The sequence below is a fragment of the Jatropha curcas genome, chromosome 7, assembly GCF_041381405.1.
Source record: "Jatropha curcas cultivar XTBG-Jc1 chromosome 7, XTBG_Jcur_1.0, whole genome shotgun sequence".
NCBI classification, from domain to species: Eukaryota; Viridiplantae; Streptophyta; class Magnoliopsida; order Malpighiales; family Euphorbiaceae; genus Jatropha; species Jatropha curcas.
This window is the reverse complement of record NC_143157.1, coordinates 26531246-26551241: the sequence shown is the minus strand read 5'-3', so window position 1 is coordinate 26551241 and position 19996 is coordinate 26531246. Positions and strand designations below refer to the sequence as shown.

Genomic DNA, 19996 nt, shown 5'->3' with positions numbered 1-19996 from the left:
AAAATAATACTCTTTTTTTTTTTTCAGATATTTAGCGATGGGAGATACACAAGTGTAGTCCACAGAGTACTTGTAAATCCTTCAAAGTCAAGAATCTCCATTGCTTCATTACATAGTTTACCTTTTTACTTTTAGTAGCACAATTCGACTGTCGCCAAAACTCATAGATGAAGACAATGCAAGGCGTTATAAGGATACAGACTTAATTTTGACTTTTAGCAGAAGAAATTATATATATACACTTGCACATATTACGTGTATAGCTGGAAAAAATTACGTATATATATACAGAATAAATATTTAGCTTCAGAAAATCTTTATTATGTAATTGCACGGAAAATAAATGGCATGCACTGTTTTGCATAACGTATTCTTTTAATTTAATATTAAATACGAAGAAAAATATTAAATAATATATTCTGTTGTGTTTAATAATGTATAAAATAACATTTAAAAATAGAAATAAAATTCAAGTTTCTCAGCGAACTTGCAAGTAATATTTAATTTGTCCAAAAATCAACTATCTGTTCAATTTACCCCTTTAACTTGCATCAAATCAATAAAACATCAAGTTTTATGATCAATGAACAAACTTGGTTGACGAACATAGTTTATTGAAATAACCCGAATTTTTATTTTCAAAGATTTTTCATTTAAATTTAATAAATTGACAGTGTGGAAAATGTATCTAATTATTTAAATGCAAATTAATAATTCGTACAGTGATAAACTGAATCGAAAACTAATTGAAAAGTAAAAAAAAAAATCAAGTAAAAATCGAGATTTGGGCTGAATCGAACCGAACCAGCCCAAACCCACCCAAATCACATCTAGAACCCTCTTCTCCCCCTATTTCCAGCGCATACTTCACCCTCCCCTACACCATTCTGTGCCTCCACCTGTACGCAGCACCACCACAGCCTTCTCCTCCACTTTCTTCTTCTTCTTCTTCTTTTCTTTCTTTTATTTTCTTTCTTTCTTTCTTCCTTTCTTCACTGCGCCTGCATTTCCGGTGAGACAGAGCAGCAGAGCCGCGCCACCCACGCCATCGCGCGCCACCGGTGCTCCTCGCCGCAACTGGCTGCCGCAGCAGCTCCGCCAGCAGTCCCGCCTTACCCTCGGCCAGATCGTGCAGCGCCAGCTCCTCCTCTAGCTCATCGCGCCACCTGCTCGCAGTTCCAGTGAGCGCAGCAACTTGGTTTGGTCGACTCAACGCCATTGCTCTCACTTGCTCTTAGTTTCGGTACGCGTAGCTCCCTTTTTCCAGTCGAACAATTCCGGCAACAAGATTTTGGGTATATAAATTTAATTTTTAGACTATTTTCAGAATGTTTTTCTTAGTTTTGTGATTAGCTAATTTATTTTGCGTTGATTTAATTCTAGTATAATTCCATTCGTGTTGATTTAATTAAGGAACCTTGATAATGATATATTAATAGGATTAAAGTGTAGATTAAGGTAGTTTAGATATAATGTTATTGTATATTATAATTTTGGTTGTGTGGGGATGTTGAGATTGAAGGAGGATGGGAAAAATTTTATTTGATTAATTGCCCGACGGATGGGCCGTATGGATTGAGTTGAATATTTGTTAAATTGTTGATATTTTAACAGGTGGATAGTCCAATTTTCAGGGGAGATGCCGCCGAAATTTCGGTAGAAAATAAAATTAAGTATAGAAATTAAATTACTTATAGAAATTAAATTGTTTATAGAAATTAAAAATATAGAATAAGAGTATTAGAGTGATAAATAAATAAAGAAACCCAATATATATCTATAAATATATATAGTTTAAATTAATAAGTGAATTAAATGACTGGTAACCAAAATTAGTAAACGAATATGAAATAGAATCTTCAAATTTAAAATTCTTACTTAAAATTTTATTGTTTATTTTAGAGGTTTATAAAATTCCGAAATGCGAGGACAAAGGCTGGAAGCACGTGGCTAGAAAGGCAGTCCCCTTAGAAGACAATAAAGATTTGTGAGTAGTGTTAGATAATTCGCCTCATTCGCCTGCATTCATGCATTCACGGTTAAATGTTATCATGCATTATCGCCATATTGTGATGCACTATTTGTTGATATTAAATATTGCTTGATTACTTGTGCTGTGATATTGTTGTGTCTTGTTTGTGTGGAATTGGGATGAAGTGGGTCACCATGGGTTTGTGAGAATGATATATGTGATATGGATACTGATACTGATTACTGTTAGCCGGGTAAATGGGAGATCGGCGCCCCCGTGTGCACCTACTGTTACCGTTACTGTTAACCACAGGTTGACTTCTTTATTTGGGCGCACTGGATAATCTAGGTTTGATCGCAGCCCGCAGGGTGGCCTCCTGTTGTGAGCGCCTGATGATCTAGATTTGAAGGAGACGACCGGGTTGCCTCCTGTTGGTATAAAAAAAAAAAAAAGAGAGAATGGAAAAACAATGAGAGGGCTGGTCAAGTGAGGATTAGACCGGTCGGCCAGAATAGGGGATCAGCTCCCTGGTGCACACGTGAGAGGATGGGCCATGTGGGAGGACGGCTCATCGGGGGTTTCGGTGACTCCACTGACTAATTTCCACGTGATGTGATTATATGAAGGTGATAATACTTGTGATTGCTGTTGTATTGCCATTTGTGTGACAAACTGCATGATCATATAATTAAACGGTAACCAGATAAAAATATTTTCGCATCTATGTGATTGTGTGGGGTGAGAGGGTCATCTAACCCTACTCATTGAGTTTGGCGCTCATCCCTGCCTACCTATTTTTTTTCCAGGTAATAGAAGAAAGAAAAATCCTGTGGAGTTGAGACAATAATTATAGAAGATTGTTAATGATAGAAATGACGATGTAAATGTAAAGGTAGAGTTCCGTAATTGTATTCCAGTTGGGTTGTAAATGAATAATAAAAGTCCATATTAAATATATGAACTGTATTAGTGATACGTAACTGAAATAAATTATTGGGCTTGCATCCACAGTTATGAATAGGAAATGACGTTTGTATAATATAGGCTTACTATGGGTTTCGGGGGCCTTAAGCCCACCCAAGTCCTAGTGTCGGTCCGGCCCATGAAAACGGATCGTGACATTTATGCGCCGCTAATGTAGCGGCTTGTCGAGCATTTGACAAACTCACACCATCCATTTCAAATGGGATTTGTCCCGTGGACACATTCGAGGCGGTGGCTGCTACAAGAATGGAATATTCTAAAGCATTCGCTTCTGAAAGAATTTGAACTAATTGTGCCACAGTTGAGCGTTTCTGTCCAATCGCTACATAGACACAATACAATGTCTCATCATAAAAAATATATTTTTTAAATATTTTTAACTAACAAAAATTATTTATAAAGTTCAAAATCAAGAAAAAAAAAAGTTTAAACATAACAATAATTATAAAAAGTTATAGTGTCTTATCTTTAATTTAAAAGAATAACTAAATAAATATTTGATTAAAAAATTAGAAAAATATTTGATTATATGAATATTTGGTTTAAAAAATTCAATTATATATTTTTCAATTATTTATTGATTTGGTTTGATTTAAATGAAATATTTTGTTATTTTATAATTATATTTTTTTTTTAAATTAAAATTCTTTTAAATAATAAATCTTGTTTTAAATTATAATTCTTTTAAATAATAAATTAAACATTTTATTTTTTTTTTGCAAATTTAAAGACAAATTATATAAAAAATTAATTTTTGAACAAATCGACTTCCAAATTCATGAACAAATTAAGCTTCATTCCTTAAAAACACGAGTAATGTCGCAAAAGGCCGGTCCTATTTTGGACCTTAAATATTTAGTTCTTTATTATGACATCGTAATAGGCTCAATCTTTACAAGTAAACTCTGATTTACCAAATTGTACGACACTGCGTATCTTAACTGCGCGCTCTCTCTCACTGTGGTTAGCTCAGAAGCTCTGCTCACATGGCCGCCGATTCGCCACTTTCATCACAGCCGCCGCTCTCCTCTAAGTCCTCAAACAAAAAGGGAAAGGGAAAGAGACAGAGAAAACCACATAAACCGGAACTCGACCGGGTTAATTCACTCAACTGGAATCCGTCTCTGTCAGAAGACGATCCCTTCTCTGCTTTTGTGGGCTCTGACGAGCTCGGAGGAGGTTCTCCAATTTAATCCCTCTCTCTATATCTATCTATCTTTTTGCTCTTGAATGCATTTATAAACAGTTTATTATGAACCTGGCAATGCATTGCAGGGTTTTAGGGGTTTAAGCTTTTTATCTATCTATCTTCCTATTATTTTGTACATTAACGCTGCAATAATAGATTATTTATTTGTACCTTACTTGCTATCATAAATACACGGATTACTCCCCTGCAGTTGAATGAAGGATTTTGAAGAAAGCAACAAAACAAGCATGGAAAACAACGAATATAAGAATTTTAGGACCTTGTTATGTACTTGTCTTGTTAAAGTTTTTAAAACTCTAGATATCCTCAATTGAACTTTTGGAAAAAAAAAAAGGGTTTTGTACCCAAGCTTATTTGTTAATTGCGTAATGATTGCTCAATTTCAATGAACGGGTGTTTTGTTTCACTTCCAATGGGAAATCTCATCTTTATAGTTAATTTATGTTTGTTTTTATTTATTTTTTGGTAATTGGGTGTACCAGTGGGGCTTATAGTATTTAAGCTTGCTTCTGATTCTTTTCTTCTTCCTGCTTTGTTGAACACTGGTGATATGTAGGTTTTCTTTCGCTTGAAGAGATTGATGAAGCTGATTTTAGTTTAGATGTTCCTAATCCTCCAAAGGGGAAGAAAGAGAAAAATATAAAGGTAAAGAAACAAAAGCATAATGATGATGAGGATAGGGTCGAAGAAACAGTGGAAGAGGAGAAGACTGTAGAGAATGAGAAAATGAAAAAGAAGAAGAAGAAGAAGAGGAAGAAGGAGCAAAAAAAGAAATTAAGGGAAATCGAGAAAAATGAGGAACCGGAAGCTGGTTAGTTCTCTTTAAATACTGGATTCTTGGTACAGATTGATGTAGTCAGTTTAGTTTCTGGGCCTGCATTCTGTTTCTATTATTAATTTGATTTGATTCTTTTATGTCACTTAATGAGCAATTGATTTGATAGCTCATTGAGTTTTGTTAGTTGTGCATGTTATAATGGTTCAGCACTAGAGTATTTGATGGCAATTTGCCATGTTCAGGTCATTAAAGCTAATTTTGATGTGTGTTAATTTGTGTGTGCGCTTTGCATTCTGAATGTAGTTAGCAATGGGACTGATAAGGTTGATGGAGAGTCAGCTGATGAATCTGAATTTCATGCATGGAATGAGCTGAGACTTCATCCTTTGCTCATGAGATCAATATACCGGCTTGGGTTCAAGGAGCCAACACCAATACAAAAAGCTTGTATTCCTGCTGCAGCTCATCAAGGGAAAGTCAGTGCAGATTGTTTCTTAAATCTTCTGCATGGGTAATGGTGTTTTCTTTGGTAGTCATTGCTGTTCTTTTATGTGACAGGATGTTATAGGTGCTGCAGAGACTGGTTCTGGGAAGACACTTGCCTTTGGTTTGCCCATTTTGCAGCGTCTTTTAGAGGAAAGAGATAAAGCTGCAAAAAAGTTTGAAGAAATGGGTGAGGAAGCTGAAAAGTTTGCCCCAAAAGGCTTTTTGCGTGCACTTGTCATCACTCCTACAAGGGAGCTTGCAATTCAGGTATGTCACAATTTCACTTCTATTTATGTGATCTCTCAGTTGCTCTTTTGCTATAAGGAATTGTGAAATTTGTCGGATGCTCCTGTAGTCTTTGACAGATAGACTCGATTAAGACGATAAAATATTTTGAACTTGCATGATGGAAGCTTCTAAATTTCTCTAATGTTTTCTTGCAGTTCGATTGTATTTTAACTCCTTAGAAGGAATGTTATCAGTTACTTTGGTTTTCTTTTGGCATTGAAGCCATAAAACTGTGTCTAGAATGGAGGTTCTTATATAAAAGGTATTTGATTCATCACAATGGAAAGTAAACTTGCATTTTCACACCGAGGGGGAAAAAAAAAAGATTGATGGGTAAGAACAGATGTAATGGTGGAAAAGGCGGTTTCCTAAAAGAGAACACACTGAGGAAAAAGAAAGGGTTATGGTATCAGGAAATAGAATGTTCTGCAATTTGTACATGAAAGCTTATCTCACTAATTTTCTAGATTTGAACTCTTCATGGGAGTTCCTTTCTCTCTTAATTTACTGATTGGTTGGTTTATTAATATCTTTAATTTGATTATTTATCTTTCTTTCCTAGGTCACTGATCATCTTAAGGAAGCAGCTAAGGGTATTAACATTAGAGTAGTTCCTATTGTTGGTGGGATGTCAACAGAGAAGCAGGAGAGACTTTTAAAAGCAGGGCCTGAGATTATAGTTGGAACTCCTGGTCGGTTTTGGGAACTTATGTCAGGAGGAGAAAAACATCTAGTTGAGGTAAGTGCTGACCCATGGGATATCAAGAAGGCAATTCAGTCCAGATTTGACTTTGTTTTTTTATTGCTCATTGTTAATGCCATATAAACAAGCAAGGATTTTCTGGCTTTCCACCCCCTTTTCTTAACAACAATAGCAGCAGCTAAGCCATTATCCCCTTTTTCTGAACAACCAAAAATGTGCTGTTAGTATCCAATAAAGAATCGAATATATAATCAAATTTTTATTTCAAGCACAGAATTGTGCTGCTAGTGATTATCATATGCGGATTGTTGCCATAACTGGCATAATGTCTTAACAATGGTACAACCTCTTTTCTAGATGTCCAAAATTAAATACATTGTCTTCTCAATGTGATTGCAGTTATGGATTGCTATATTCCATGTCCAGTACCTTTTACAGTAGAGTAGCACCAGTTTCTTTTGCCACTGCCTTAGCTGATATCTTATTAGTTATTAGAGATCAGCCAAAACAAAACTAGTAGTAAATACTGTTGAAAATGGTTGAATAACATATTTCAAGCCACGGAAACCGGTAACTTTATATTGAAGTGTTATTTAATGAATATTTATCTATCTTTTCCATTTCTGCAGTTGCATTCGTTGTCATTCTTTGTGCTGGATGAAGCTGATCGAATGATTGAAAATGGACATTTTCGTGAGTTGCAGTCAATAATTGACATGCTGCCTGTGGCCAGTGGCTCTGTTGAAGGCCAATCTCAAAATACAGAAAATTGTGTGACTCTCTCAACCTTGCAAAGAAAGAAAAGACAAACATTTGTTTTCTCTGCAACTATAGCATTATCTGCTGATTTCCGCAAGAAGCTGAAGAGGGGTTTGCTAAAATCAAATCAGGGAATGGCTGATGGACTTAATTCTATAGAAATTCTCTCTGAACGTGCTGGAATGAGAGCTGATACTGCCATAATTGATTTGACAAATGCATCAATCATGGCACATAAGCTTGAGGAATCATTTATCGAGTATGTATTTTACATCACATCTAGAATGGCATCCAGCATCGGAATGATTTATGCAATTTATTATACAGGGCAGTGCCATCTCATAGTATGATGTTTTGAAGCTACCTCTTGATTGTCATATTTTGACTGTACCTAATTGTTTCTGATGCATGTGTAGTAATGGATGCTTAAATGGTCATAGTAAACCTAAATTCCCCTCCTCCACCTTTCTTCTCACGGCCTCTGTAAAATCTGTTAAAACATGAATATTCTCTATCCAATAATAAGTTTTCATATTTTGGGGCATAATGGAATTGCTTTGCCTGGCAAATAGCACATTTCTGTATGGAATTTTTTCTTCCCTGGATTTGATTACTTTGTGCTTTAGGAATATCTCTTAGGGGGTGTTATAATGAAGCTTTTTGTCCATTTTGTCGAGTGAAATTCTTGTTTGAAATCCCAACCATTCAGTAGTGACAGATTCTGAATTCTTTAGTCAGTTGCTTCTTGTGCTGCCCATAAATGGGATACATAATATAATACATTCATGTTTAAGCTAGATGATTTAAATGTACAATGGAAAAATGTAAATTCACATATATATGTAGCTTATTAGCAGAAAAGCATCATGCTACATTCATTTTGTGGGAAATCAAAAGACTCTCCTGGCATTTAAGTGATAGGGGGAAGTTACTCGTGTCCTCTTTTTGCAGCGAAACATCCTTGAATTTGTTATAACTAAGGGTAAGGGTCATTGTACAGTATGATTTAATGAAAATGGGAGGTAAAAAATGTGAATTCCAACGTGACGTGCCCCCTTCAGGCATCCTCTTATTTATATTACAAGCTTACAGTAAATTTTCTATCATAGTTACACCTCCACTTAGAATCATTGTTTTTGGTTCCTTAATGTGGTCTGATTTCAATAATAACTGAATGATTAGGTGAATTCCCACTTAGGTTTCAAGTATTCAATCAGTATCATATGATAAAAGTTTCATTATAGAGTGGCTGCCTTGATTCATATGTAATTTATGACTTTGATGTTTTCTCCTCATTGCTATACAATGACTTCGCAGATGCAGTGAAGAAGATAAGGATGCTTACCTTTACTACATATTGAGTGTTCATGGTCAAGGTCGCACACTTGTTTTCTGCACATCAATTGCAGCTTTGCGCCATATTTCTGCACTCTTGCGAATTCTTGAAGTAAATGTTTGGACGCTTCATGCCCAGATGCAGCAGCGAGCTCGTTTGAAGGTTTGCGACTTTGAGATGTAGTTTGATATTTGATTTTCCAGGGTTAAGTGATACAATTATATTGGAAACTGATGTAGCCTTTAGGTTTTATGTTTAAGATCCATGCATGAGATACTCTACCTTGAAGTGGAGCCATACAAATTGTTGGTAAAGCACATGCAGATAAAACTATGATTTTTGTTTGGCAGTGTATATGACTATAAAAATGTCTGCTAATAGTTTATTAATAATGATATAGCTCAATCTAGATATAAAACTATGATTTTGTCACTTTTCATTTACATATTGCAGCAACTTCCTTTTTGTCCACAATACCAACCCCCTTTTGTATGCCATGTTTAATGCAGGCAATTGACCGTTTTCGCTCAAATGAACATGGTATTCTTGTTGCTACTGATGTTGCTGCAAGAGGCCTTGATATTCCTGGTGTTCGAACTGTTGTTCACTATCAGCTTCCACATTCAGCAGAAGTAAGCAAACATTTCATTTTTTACCATGTTTCGATCGAAGTGATCGCTTTTTTTTCTCATGATTATTTTTCCTTTTATGTTAGGTTTATGTTCACAGAAGTGGGAGAACTGCTAGAGCTTTTGCTGATGGATGCAGCATTGCTTTAATTTCTCCGAATGATACCTCAAAGTTTGCCTCTTTATGCAAATCATTTTCGAAGGTAGTTACATTACATAAGGAAGTTTTCAATGCTTTAATGCTTTTTCTAAATTTGAGTACACTTACAAAAATTATGGTACTTCTTCCTCTTTCTGTTTTCTTAACCTCCAATTCAGTCGTCGTTAATGAAGAAGTTATAATGCTGAGTGTCTTGAGCTTGATATGATGCTTTTAGTCTAATTATAAGTTTATATGCATTTAACTGTCCCCTTTTCTGCACAGGAAAGTTTTCAGAGATTTCCTTTAGAGGAATCATACATGCCTGAGGTGAAGAAACGATTGTCTCTTGCACGTCAAATTGACAAGATTACACGAAAGGACTCGCAGGCATGAATCTTTTACTTCTATGATGATTTTCATTATGTGTTAAAGTCGGTGTAGAAGTAAGTGTACTAGATTAGGTTCCATCCCCTACCTGTACAAAAGTTATGCTGTAAATTCGATGTTTTTTTTGTGGTTCATTCATATTTGAAATATTGATCGTCTTTATCCTCTCCTTCTGCTGTGTTTTTTTTTTTTCTTTTTCCTTTTAAATTTTGTTCTTATTTCTCTTATGATTTATATGTTGCAATAAATATTTCTTGTCCCAAAATTGATGTGCATGACTTTTGTCAGACAAGATATGTTAATGGTTATAGCCCCAGGAAATTCTTTAGTTTTCCCTGCTAAGTAATTTCTTACGCCATGAGCTGTAGAGATATTCCAACCTGGTTTCCTAAAATATCACAAGTGTATCTTTTTTAACTCATGTTTGTCCAATTCTTTAGGAGAAGGCAAAGAAAACCTGGTTTGAACAGAATGCCGAATCAATAGAGTTAATTGTTGAGAAGGATGACAGTGAGGATGAAAGAGTGAACAAGTATCATAGAAAGAAAATCACCTCCATGCAATTGAACAAATTACGGCAGGTTTGATCTGCTACAGATAATTCTTGTTTTAATTTGGATTCCCTTCTCCGGGATTTGAAAGTTGGCCTATCCATTTTCCTTAAATCAGTTGCAACTTGCATGTGCTAATTGCTTTATAATTTAAATTGCAGGAGCTCAATACATTGCTTTCACGACCATTGCAACCAAAAACATTTTCACATCGCTATTTGGCAGGGGTACTTATATGTAGTTTTCCTAATATTCTCCTCAGTTTGATTCCCAAAAAGTTTACTAATAATTTATGCTAAGGGGCTGTACATGTCTTCCTTTTTTTTTTTTTTTTCGAATGTGATGTTTAATTGCTGGTTATACTCGTATATTTGTACCGGTGCATTAATATTATAGTTGCATTGAACGCAAAATTACTAAAAAATTTCTTAAAAACACTCTGTATTAGGACTAAACTGTGTTATTCTGCTAGGAACCTGCAGCTACTACTCAGTTCTCTACATAGTATTTGAAATAAATTCACGTGGAATTCATTCATTTGCAAATGATTTTTATTAAAAAAATTCACATGCAAATGGATTCTCATGTTCGTATTAACTATAGAATTCATTTCAAATATACAGCTTTACTACGCCTAGAATTCATTAGTTTTAATAGCTTGTACATTGTTAAGTTTAAAGTTTGTTTCTAGATTTTATCAATATTGATAGGATTTGGTTCAAATATGATGAATTCCACTGAATTAAAAGTTATAAAATTCTAAATAAATTTTCATTTATATCAAACATGGAAATGAGTATTTGTAAACGAATTCCACAAAAATTTATAGAATATTTTATAACAAGCCAACTCTAATGTAATTTTTGAATGTGGCCATATAAAGGTTTTCTAAAACCTGGATATCAAGTTGTTATAGTCAATAAAGCATAATATCTTTTCATATTGCATGGTGTTTGTATATCTACAGTGTTCACAGGGGACGTTAGCAGCAGGCAGGCTGCACTTGTGAGCCTATTTGGCTAGAATTTGTCTTCTTATGGTCCTTGATTTCATTGATGGAAGAATAACATTATATTTGTGATCTCAATTGATGCAAGAATTATCATTATATTATGCATCACTGTATGTTTAATAAATCAAATGAAATCTCAGAATGCAATAATCTTCCTGCTGACTTCAAATTTTCTTGCAGGCTGGCGTTTCACCTCTCCTTCAACAGCAGCTAGAACAACTAGCTAGGCAGACTTCAGGCAGTGATGTGAACATGGGAGGTAATAAAAGAAGGAAATTGGTGGTTATTGGTCAGGATTGCGTGGAGCCTCTCCAGGCACTCCGAAGCGCTGGTCATGAGGTATTATGCTTGGTTGCAAATTCTTCCTCTTTATACTCCCTCTTGTTTCATGATTGTTTCAAATTCACTTTGTGGATAAAAAATCTTGCAATATGTTCAACATCTGCTTGTTCATGATTCTACTTATTTATAAATTTAATCTATTTACTTTTGTCTGACTTGCAAATTTTGAGCTTTTCATGTTCATTCTTCGTCCAATTGTCAGGTGCGCATGGACATGAAAGAGATGGCCGAAAAACGCAGAAGTATGGTGGAATTGAGGAGGAAAAGAAAAGAAGAGAAGAAACGTATACTTTGCTCCTTATCTTATTCTTTGTTAATTTATCATTCTTCCTTTTTTCTAGCCCTCCCTAGTTTGGTTTATGCATCATTCTCAGTTCTCTTTACATTCACTTGCAGGATTAAGAGATCAGCGGAGGAGGCAGAAGAAAAAGTTCACTGGAGAATAGATATTAGAAGTCAAATAGCTACTGGCCCTCTATTTGTCACTATGGTAACAAGTTTTTTTCCGTCAATTCTGAGATTAGTAATTAGAACCATATATTCTTAATAGTAATCTTTCATCTTTATTATTAAATTTCATATAAAAAGAGCAAATAGCTCTTTTACATTCAAGGTATAATTTTTGAATTGCCAATAGTATCTTTTTGAAATGTCACGATATATTTTATATTTTGCCTTTACTTTGTGATAGCATGATATGCTATTTATTTTTGTTTTTCTAATGTATGAAGTTACACTAAATAAAGATGCAGGCTTAATATAATTTAATCTATGATAACATCTCATATTTATTTTTATCGATGTCCAAATATTGCTTAAAAAGAAATTCATAAAATAACAAAAACAATATTTGTTGCTGCCAATTTCTGTTGAACCAAAAATCTCTAAACTATGTGTGAGCCATTGAATTGCTGTGTAGGTCTTGAACATACGGGATTTGGGAAGTCCACATTTGTTGCCCACTTGCTCGATATATTATTATTTAATATAGAAGATAGCTTGAGAAGGTATGTATGCATTGATCAATTAGTTAAATTGACTTCTGACTTTTCTCATCTACTGTTAGTTTTTTGTGTAAAAAACTGAATACATTTTCCTAGTCCAGTTGCGGCTGTCTATAAGCTGTTTATTATTGAGAAAATATTTGGATTCGTGAACATGGAATTTTAAGTGGACAAAAGCATACAAGATTACTGCGAAATAATTTGAGTCTGTTTGTAAGATCATTTGTTCTTATCTTTAAAAATTTCATTGACATTGTTTGGAGCGTCTTAAGAATAATATTAGGTTCTGTTTGATAAACTGTAATGGAATGTAATGTAATACAGTATGCACCGAGCCAATTTGAGAGATTGGCTGTTAAAATTGCTAACTAACAAGCTGATTCTAATCGCTGTAAGTAAAAAGAAAGTTTTCTGACTTTTTCAAAGGGCTTAGATGATTAAGCACGTCGTTGAAGAGTAAGAAGCTCCTTGTTTAAGCAGGGGCATTACAGTTACAGGCGATCTGCTAAAGTCAACAGTTTTGCTGAACAAGGTGCCCTCCATTTCTGAATTTTTCATATATGCAAATTTAATATTATTTGAATTTTCTATTTAAACATAAATTAGTTAATGTACAGTTGGATGGCTCAGTGATTGGAACTAATAAATTGCAAAGTCACAAATGAAAGCATGATGTCATATGTGAAAAAAAAAAAAAACAAGAAAATAGTATGATTTTCCTTTATTGTCATTATTCTTTTTTAAATTATTATCATTATTTTTTTATCGTATATGTTGCATAATGTCACTGTTATCATTTTACAAACAACTTAAAAATGTTTTAAATTAATTGCATGCTTACTTCTTATTTCATGTATTTTTTTTTTCTCTGAAATAACTTTCTTATTTTAGTTAAAGATTTATGTCTCAAAAAATTATTTTATTAATAATAATTTTTAAACTATTCAAGTTATTTTTTGTTTCATCTTTTTATTAAAAAAATTGAAAAGCTAATTTAAGTCGTTAAATCTAAATATTCTTTAATCTTGGTGTCAAAATTAGACTGGATTATTATTATTATTATTATTATTATGTGGAGAGAGTAATATTTATTTTGTTGACTTACCATGGAATATGCACAAGTCTACCAGGATTTATTTAATGATAATGATCCTTTTACATTGCAAATTGTACCTTCTTTGCTTAACTTGACAAATATAGTTTTCATCAATTCGTTGAACGGAGGTCGAGCCCCCATTTTTTTTTTTAATTCAAATTTAAATAATAACATTTTTTTATTATTTATTTCATGGTTTCCTGTTTACATATAAAGCAAACGGTCTTACCACAAACAAGTAAAATGCCAAACCTAACATATAACTGATTGCGTATTAGGAAGCTATCAATCAAGTTTTCTAATTTTGACATTGACCCAGTATTAAATCATCTTCCGTACCTCTGTTAAGTTATTTAGGAAAAGAAAATGTCACAAGGATCTCTGTTAATTATATTATATTTATAGTTCCGTTTAGACGATGAGGTAGTTTTTTAAAATATGAATCGCCCTAATAGTTAATTGAATTTTTTAAAATTATTTTATATTCAACAATTAATTTTATTAAATATTTCTGTTTTGAACAGTTATATAACCACTAACTGATATCTAAATTAGGATTTGCTGAAATTGAAAAGCTAACAGTTAAATTTTGAAAAGTAATAAAAATTCCTTCGTGTCTCATTCACTCGAATTCAACGGCCCTAGTGTGAACACGGGTACCTAGGATAATTTTCTGGTGCTAGATGCGGTGCATAATTAATAAAGAAATGTAATTAAATTATGCAGCACAAGTGTACAAATCTCTTAAATGCAGCAACAAGCAAAGGACAAGATTATGAATTATTTTTTTTTTCAATAAAATTTAATATTCTTTTATAACCTCAAGGAAAAAATTATTTATATATTATACATAGATAATATGTTTCATTTTTAACTCGTTGATGCTCTAAACTGTTAAATTTTTAAATTGAAATATATTTGAATTTGAAGCTTAAACATTATTGTATGATTTTAAAATATTGTTTCGAATGTATGTATGTATAGATAGTAGATATTCTGAGGATATACCCTCCATTGAAATTTATTTTTTATATTAAAGTGGATTTATTATTTTTTTCACACAAAATATACATTAGTAAGTGATATTAATTTTGATCAATGTCAATTGCTTTCTTCACAATTGGACTCTTCTCCTTCTTTCTTCTTTCTTCTTTCTTCTTTCTCCTTGTGGCTTCCCCAAGTCATCACACTATAAGACACGAAAACATTGTTCTTAAGTAGAAATGGGCATGTGTTTTATATTTACACCACAAATTTTTCAAAAATTTTTCCTTACCAAATTAATAACAAAGTCTCCAGTGAAGGGGACTTTGTATATTTGGTAAATAATGTATGATCTATCCTATCCTATCCTGTCCTCAGCCAGCAATTTTCCTTCTGCCTTCCATTTTAGAATGGGACAATAACTATATATATATATATACACGGAAACAGAGAACACTTTCCTCCTTTTTTTTTTTTTTTTTTGGCCACTGATTCTAAGATTCTAATGAAAGGCTTAAAGATTCCTCACTATCCCTTTCACTGTTTTTTAACTTATTAGTTTCAGGAGAGACATGTGAGGAATCCGTTGTCAATTGCTTTAAATTATATATTAAACCGAATTCCTGGCTGGAAATTAGTGCCTTATCCAGTTCATGAGCAAAGATGGGAAATTAAAAAAGATGAATTAATCTGATTTTATAACAAATTAGAAATTGAAAGAAGAATAATAATTTCGCTAAATGACAGTATCTTGTGTGTATTTACAGTTACATCCCTTATATGATATAGTGATGAAAAAAATGTTAAAAGGGTCTTTTAGGCGCATTACAATCCTTTAACGCCATTTGCATTGTGGCCGTGCATAACACAAGTTATGTCAAAAATGTTTTCCAGAATAAAATGAGCCAACTCAAGCTTAGCTGTCAAATGGAATTAACTTAATTAATAAAGATTGCATTTAATATCAAAATATTATTATAATTTTTTTTAAAAAAAAGTCAAAGCTAGACTACCTTGCATTGCTAGGGCAGTATCCCAAATGTTAGCCAAACACCTGGTATTTACGAATTATTTTTTTTTTTTAATATAAATACGTTAGAAAAGGAAAAGCCAATGTACAAAGAAAGAACGCCCTAATCTCAATACCAAATGAATCCATTTGCTCTTTTGTTGTTCGAAAATATTTTATTTCAGATTTTCTTTTAACTGCCAAAGCACTTGGGAAAATTAAGCAAGAAAAATATTTTTATGATCAAAGTCAAAATGAAACTATATTGAAGGAAAATAATTTAATTCTTTTAAGAGATGCAAACATTTCTAAATATTGATAAATTTTGCTGTGATTACCATGGATCACAAACAACTACCATAATTTATAATTTATAATTGATAATTTTTATGTTTTTCTCGTATTTAATTATTCAATTTAAAATAAAAAGTGTTTATGCTCTTAGAAACTAAATATTGAAATACTAATTAATATTTAAATATCTCAATATGAAGAGAAAAACAGTACTATTTTTTTCATGTCCTTACTTACAAAAAGAAAACAGATTAGTATACAAATTATATAATTAATCTAATTATATGATTAATCAAAATCAAAATCCCTATATGCATAAATTGTAAAAAAGAGAGTCCTCTTTTTCCTAGTATTTAAAAAAAAAAAAAACGGAAAGAGTCTTCTCTTTCCTTTCCGTCACTACACACCAATTTTCTTCCACTATATATTTGGATCTTAAAACTACTTTTCTGTGTCCTTCGAAAAGAACTCTCTCTACACCTTATTATATACATTCTTAATATTTCTTTTTCTTGAATATTTAGTTTCTCTACTCACACACACTGGTCTCTTGACCTCCTCCCCCTCTGCCGCTTCCATGGATTCCGTTGTCTGCTCGGCCGACGAGCTAGCTCGGCTCTTTGGCTCCAACGTAACCAACGCCAACGCGGCTGCAGACTTCATCTGTTCCCGTTTCAACACCTCCGACGCAAACTTCACCGCTACCAGATACGCCGTTGACAACACCTACCTCCTCTTCTCTGCCTATCTCGTCTTCTCCATGCAACTAGGATTCGCCATGCTCTGTGCCGGCTCAGTTAGGGCAAAAAACACCATGAACATTATGCTTACGAATGTCCTCGACGCCGCAACCGGTGGTCTTTTCTATTACCTTTTCGGTTTTGCCTTTGCCTTCGGTGGTCCATCAAATGGCTTCATCGGCAAACACAACTTCGGTCTAAAAGCAATCCCATCAGAAACTTTCGATTACAGCAACTTTCTTTATCAATGGGCGTTTGCGATAGCCGCAGCTGGAATCACTAGCGGTTCCATAGCGGAAAGAACCCAATTTGTAGCTTACTTAATATACTCTTCCTTTTTAACGGGCTTTGTTTATCCAGTTGTGTCGCACTGGTTCTGGGCAACCGACGGTTGGGCTTCTGCATTCAACACAGATAATTTGTTGTTTAGTAGTGGAGTAATCGATTTCGCCGGATCTGGTGTCGTGCATATGGTAGGTGGTATTGCTGGTTTTTGGGGCGCTCTTATTGAAGGACCAAGAATTGGCCGTTTTGACCATACAGGCCGTTCTGTTTCTTTACGCGGACACAGCGCTTCTTTAGTTGTTCTTGGCACTTTCTTGCTTTGGTTCGGTTGGTATGGGTTTAATCCCGGTTCTTTCAACAAAATCTTGGTTGCTTACACCGCCGATAGCTATAACGGTCAATGGAGTGCAGTTGGTAGAACCGCCGTTACAACCACACTAGCTGGTTGCACTGCGGCTTTGACTACTCTTTTTGGTAAAAGAATTTTATCTGGCCATTGGAACGTGACGGACGTTTGTAATGGTTTGCTCGGTGGTTTTGCTGCCATCACTGCTGGTTGCGCCGTTGTAGAGCCATGGGCGGCGATTATATGCGGTTTTGTCGCCGCTCTGGTTTTAATTGGGTGCAACAAATTGGCTGAGAAGTTCAAATATGATGATCCATTAGAGGCTGCGCAGCTTCACGGAGGTTGTGGTGCTTGGGGTGTGATTTTCACGGCGTTGTTTGCTAGAGAGAAGTACGTGGCTCAGATTTACGGGGCGGGTGTAAATCACGGGTTATTCATGGGTGGCGGTGGAAGGCTTCTGGCTGCTCATGTAATTCAAATTCTCGTGATTATCGGATGGGTGAGTGTTACAATGGGTCCATTGTTTTTAGTTCTACATAAGCTTAAGCTTTTAAGAATCTCAGCGGAGGATGAGATGGCGGGTATGGATCTGACCCGACATGGTGGATTTGCTTACATTTACCATGATGAAGAGGAGACTCAAAAGCAGGGAATCAAGTTAAGGAAAATTGAACCATCAAGCACAGCTCCTAATAATTCATCTACTGTTTGATTATTGTTTCTTTTAGTAAAGATGTTATCTTTGTAGGAATTGTGTTAGATAAATTTAAGGATTTTAGTGGGTGGGTGGTGCATAATGGGGATAAAGAAGACTTGGACTACAATGGGGATCTGTAATATTATGGCTGGAGGGTCAAAATCGTTGAATTTGAAGTGGAAATGCTTTTGTTTTTTACCTTTATAAAGATGTGAATACGTAATTTTTGTGTGTATTAGTTTGATTTTTCCTTAGTCAAGGTTTGATCTTTGACAAAAACACAACATGGGTTGTGGGCCATTCTTTGGGCCCCGCTCCTGTGGAAAAGGAAGAATCTCATGATGCAATAAAGTTGGAACTGGTAGTTCGCTTTGAATCTTCTTGTAATGCTTTTTTTGTATTCTGGCCAATCATATAATTCTATTTACATGGAAGATTTAAATCTCTGCTTATTATTTTATACTCCAAAAGAAGTGGAAGAAGCCAAAAGAAAGTCTGAAAAGTTAGTCCCATAGCCTTGTAAGTTGTAATGGAGCGCATGCTGTGGTGCACTTCCCCAGAAAAAAAAAATATACAGCGAGAGAGTTGAAGTGGCAAGTTGCAGCCATGTGCAAAAATTGTTTCTAATTTTGCAAAAACATTTTACATGTGCAATTTAATAGCTCTTTTTGGCATCAATCATGTTCGTATATCTAAATCACATTATATGGAGAACTTTGCAGAAAGAAGATTTGAGTATCTTTTTTATTCACATTGTTCACTCAATGAAGTTTATTCAGTTAAAATTCCTCAAATCGGTGGTTCTGTTCACCTTGGAATCTATATAGGATCTCAACGACAAAATTCCTATTAACTATTATCTCAATTTAGAAATAAAATCACCAATTAAGGAAATGAATATCGGAATTTCAATATTTCCAAATAGGGTTTGAGCAACTTAAAAACAAATATATGTTCAAATATAATTTGATTTTTATTTTTATCGGTTTGATTTAATTTTGAAATCAAATTAATCAATTTCACACTCTTATTTCTGAATCTATTGTCCATCTATTAGTGGATTTTCCTTTCTCTTTTTAGTTATACCATTAATGAACTTACTTATTTGTGATTTTACTTATAAATTTATATTTTTTTAAAAAATATTTTTATTTATAAGACATGACACAAAGATATGAAATAATGACACGTTTATTTATTCTTTAAAAAAAATAACATATTTATTTTTTAAACACACTGAATACCATTGACTGCAAAGTTTATGACACAAACATATATCAAGAATTATAAAGCCCAAAAAAAAAAATATTGAATGGAATTGAATAAACATATATCAAGTATCCTAATACTGTTATCAGGACAAATTAAATTCAATTTAGGGCTTAGATACAGTTAAAACTCTTTACCTCTTTATACGTATATGTTTAGTTGGAATCGAATCTGAAAATTCTTTTCACATAATTAGTCGGTATTGCAAATTGAGGCCGAACGTGTAGGTAAACATTATGATTACTTAACCTTCTTTATTTATTCTAATATGGAAAGGATGATAGCACATTGATTCCCATTTGACTAGTAAATAAGTTGATGCTATGAAAGTCACAAAATGTGGACAGTAGGAATGCAACTTTAATTTCTCCCATATCTTTTATGGTTGTGGGCATTTCAATGAATGGAGGCCTTATTGGTGCCCCATGACCATCATTATTTTTTTTTATATATTGCAACATAGCAATAAATATAAATCACAAATTATATAAAAATCAGGAGATATCGGAAAAATATATGGACTACAAAATTAAAGACAGTCTTTTTTTTCAATAATATAACGTCTACTAAATTGATAATAATTTTTTTATGAATTTACTTTACATATATTCTATAAGACATGAAAAGGTTGGTCGTTCAGTTCATATCTAAGAAAGCATTTTGATATCATTAGAGTAGATGAGCTTCCTTGAA

The 19996-nt window shown here is 33.7% G+C and overlaps 2 protein-coding genes across 3 annotated transcripts; both read left to right on the top strand.

The window, feature by feature from the left end:
* Positions 1-3835: 3835 nt before the first annotated feature.
* Positions 3836-13250, top strand: LOC105638449 (P-loop containing nucleoside triphosphate hydrolases superfamily protein). 2 transcript variants are annotated; one of them, XR_001047073.4, is made up of 17 exons: positions 3836-4135; positions 4723-4977; positions 5248-5420; positions 5503-5697; positions 6281-6457; positions 7051-7439; positions 8498-8678; positions 9026-9148; positions 9232-9348; positions 9570-9674; positions 10115-10255; positions 10387-10452; positions 11418-11576; positions 11782-11863; positions 11976-12069; positions 12499-12586; positions 13010-13250. XR_001047073.4 is itself a non-coding variant. In XM_012222254.3 (16 exons), the coding sequence occupies exons 1-15, from the start codon at positions 3943-3945 to the stop codon at positions 12023-12025; spliced, it is 2406 nt and encodes an 801-aa protein (XP_012077644.1). In that variant the 5' UTR covers positions 3836-3942; the 3' UTR covers positions 12026-12069; positions 12499-12881. The 2 variants fall into 2 exon arrangements, 1 of the variants encoding a protein (XP_012077644.1); XM_012222254.3 differs by lacking the exon at positions 13010-13250 and having other exon boundaries at positions 12499-12881.
* A 3108-nt stretch (positions 13251-16358) lies between these two features.
* AMT1;1 (ammonium transporter 1;1) lies at positions 16359-18410 on the top strand. Its single transcript, XM_012222253.4, has one exon. The coding sequence runs from the start codon at positions 16544-16546 to the stop codon at positions 18047-18049; it is 1506 nt and encodes a 501-aa protein (XP_012077643.1). The 5' UTR covers positions 16359-16543; the 3' UTR covers positions 18050-18410.
* The last annotated feature ends 1586 nt before the right edge of the window (positions 18411-19996 follow it).

Bases quoted from the DNA above. Each gene is read 5' to 3' on its own strand.
- LOC105638449 (XM_012222254.3), top strand. From the start codon at position 3,943: ATGGCCGCCGATTCGCCACTTTCATCACAGCCGCCGCTCTCCTCTAAG. The intron at 6,458-7,050 runs GTAAGTGCTGAC...CCATTTCTGCAG, and splicing joins GAGAAAAACATCTAGTTGAG to TTGCATTCGTTGTCATTCTT. The intron at 9,349-9,569 runs GTAGTTACATTA...TTTTCTGCACAG, and splicing joins TATGCAAATCATTTTCGAAG to GAAAGTTTTCAGAGATTTCC.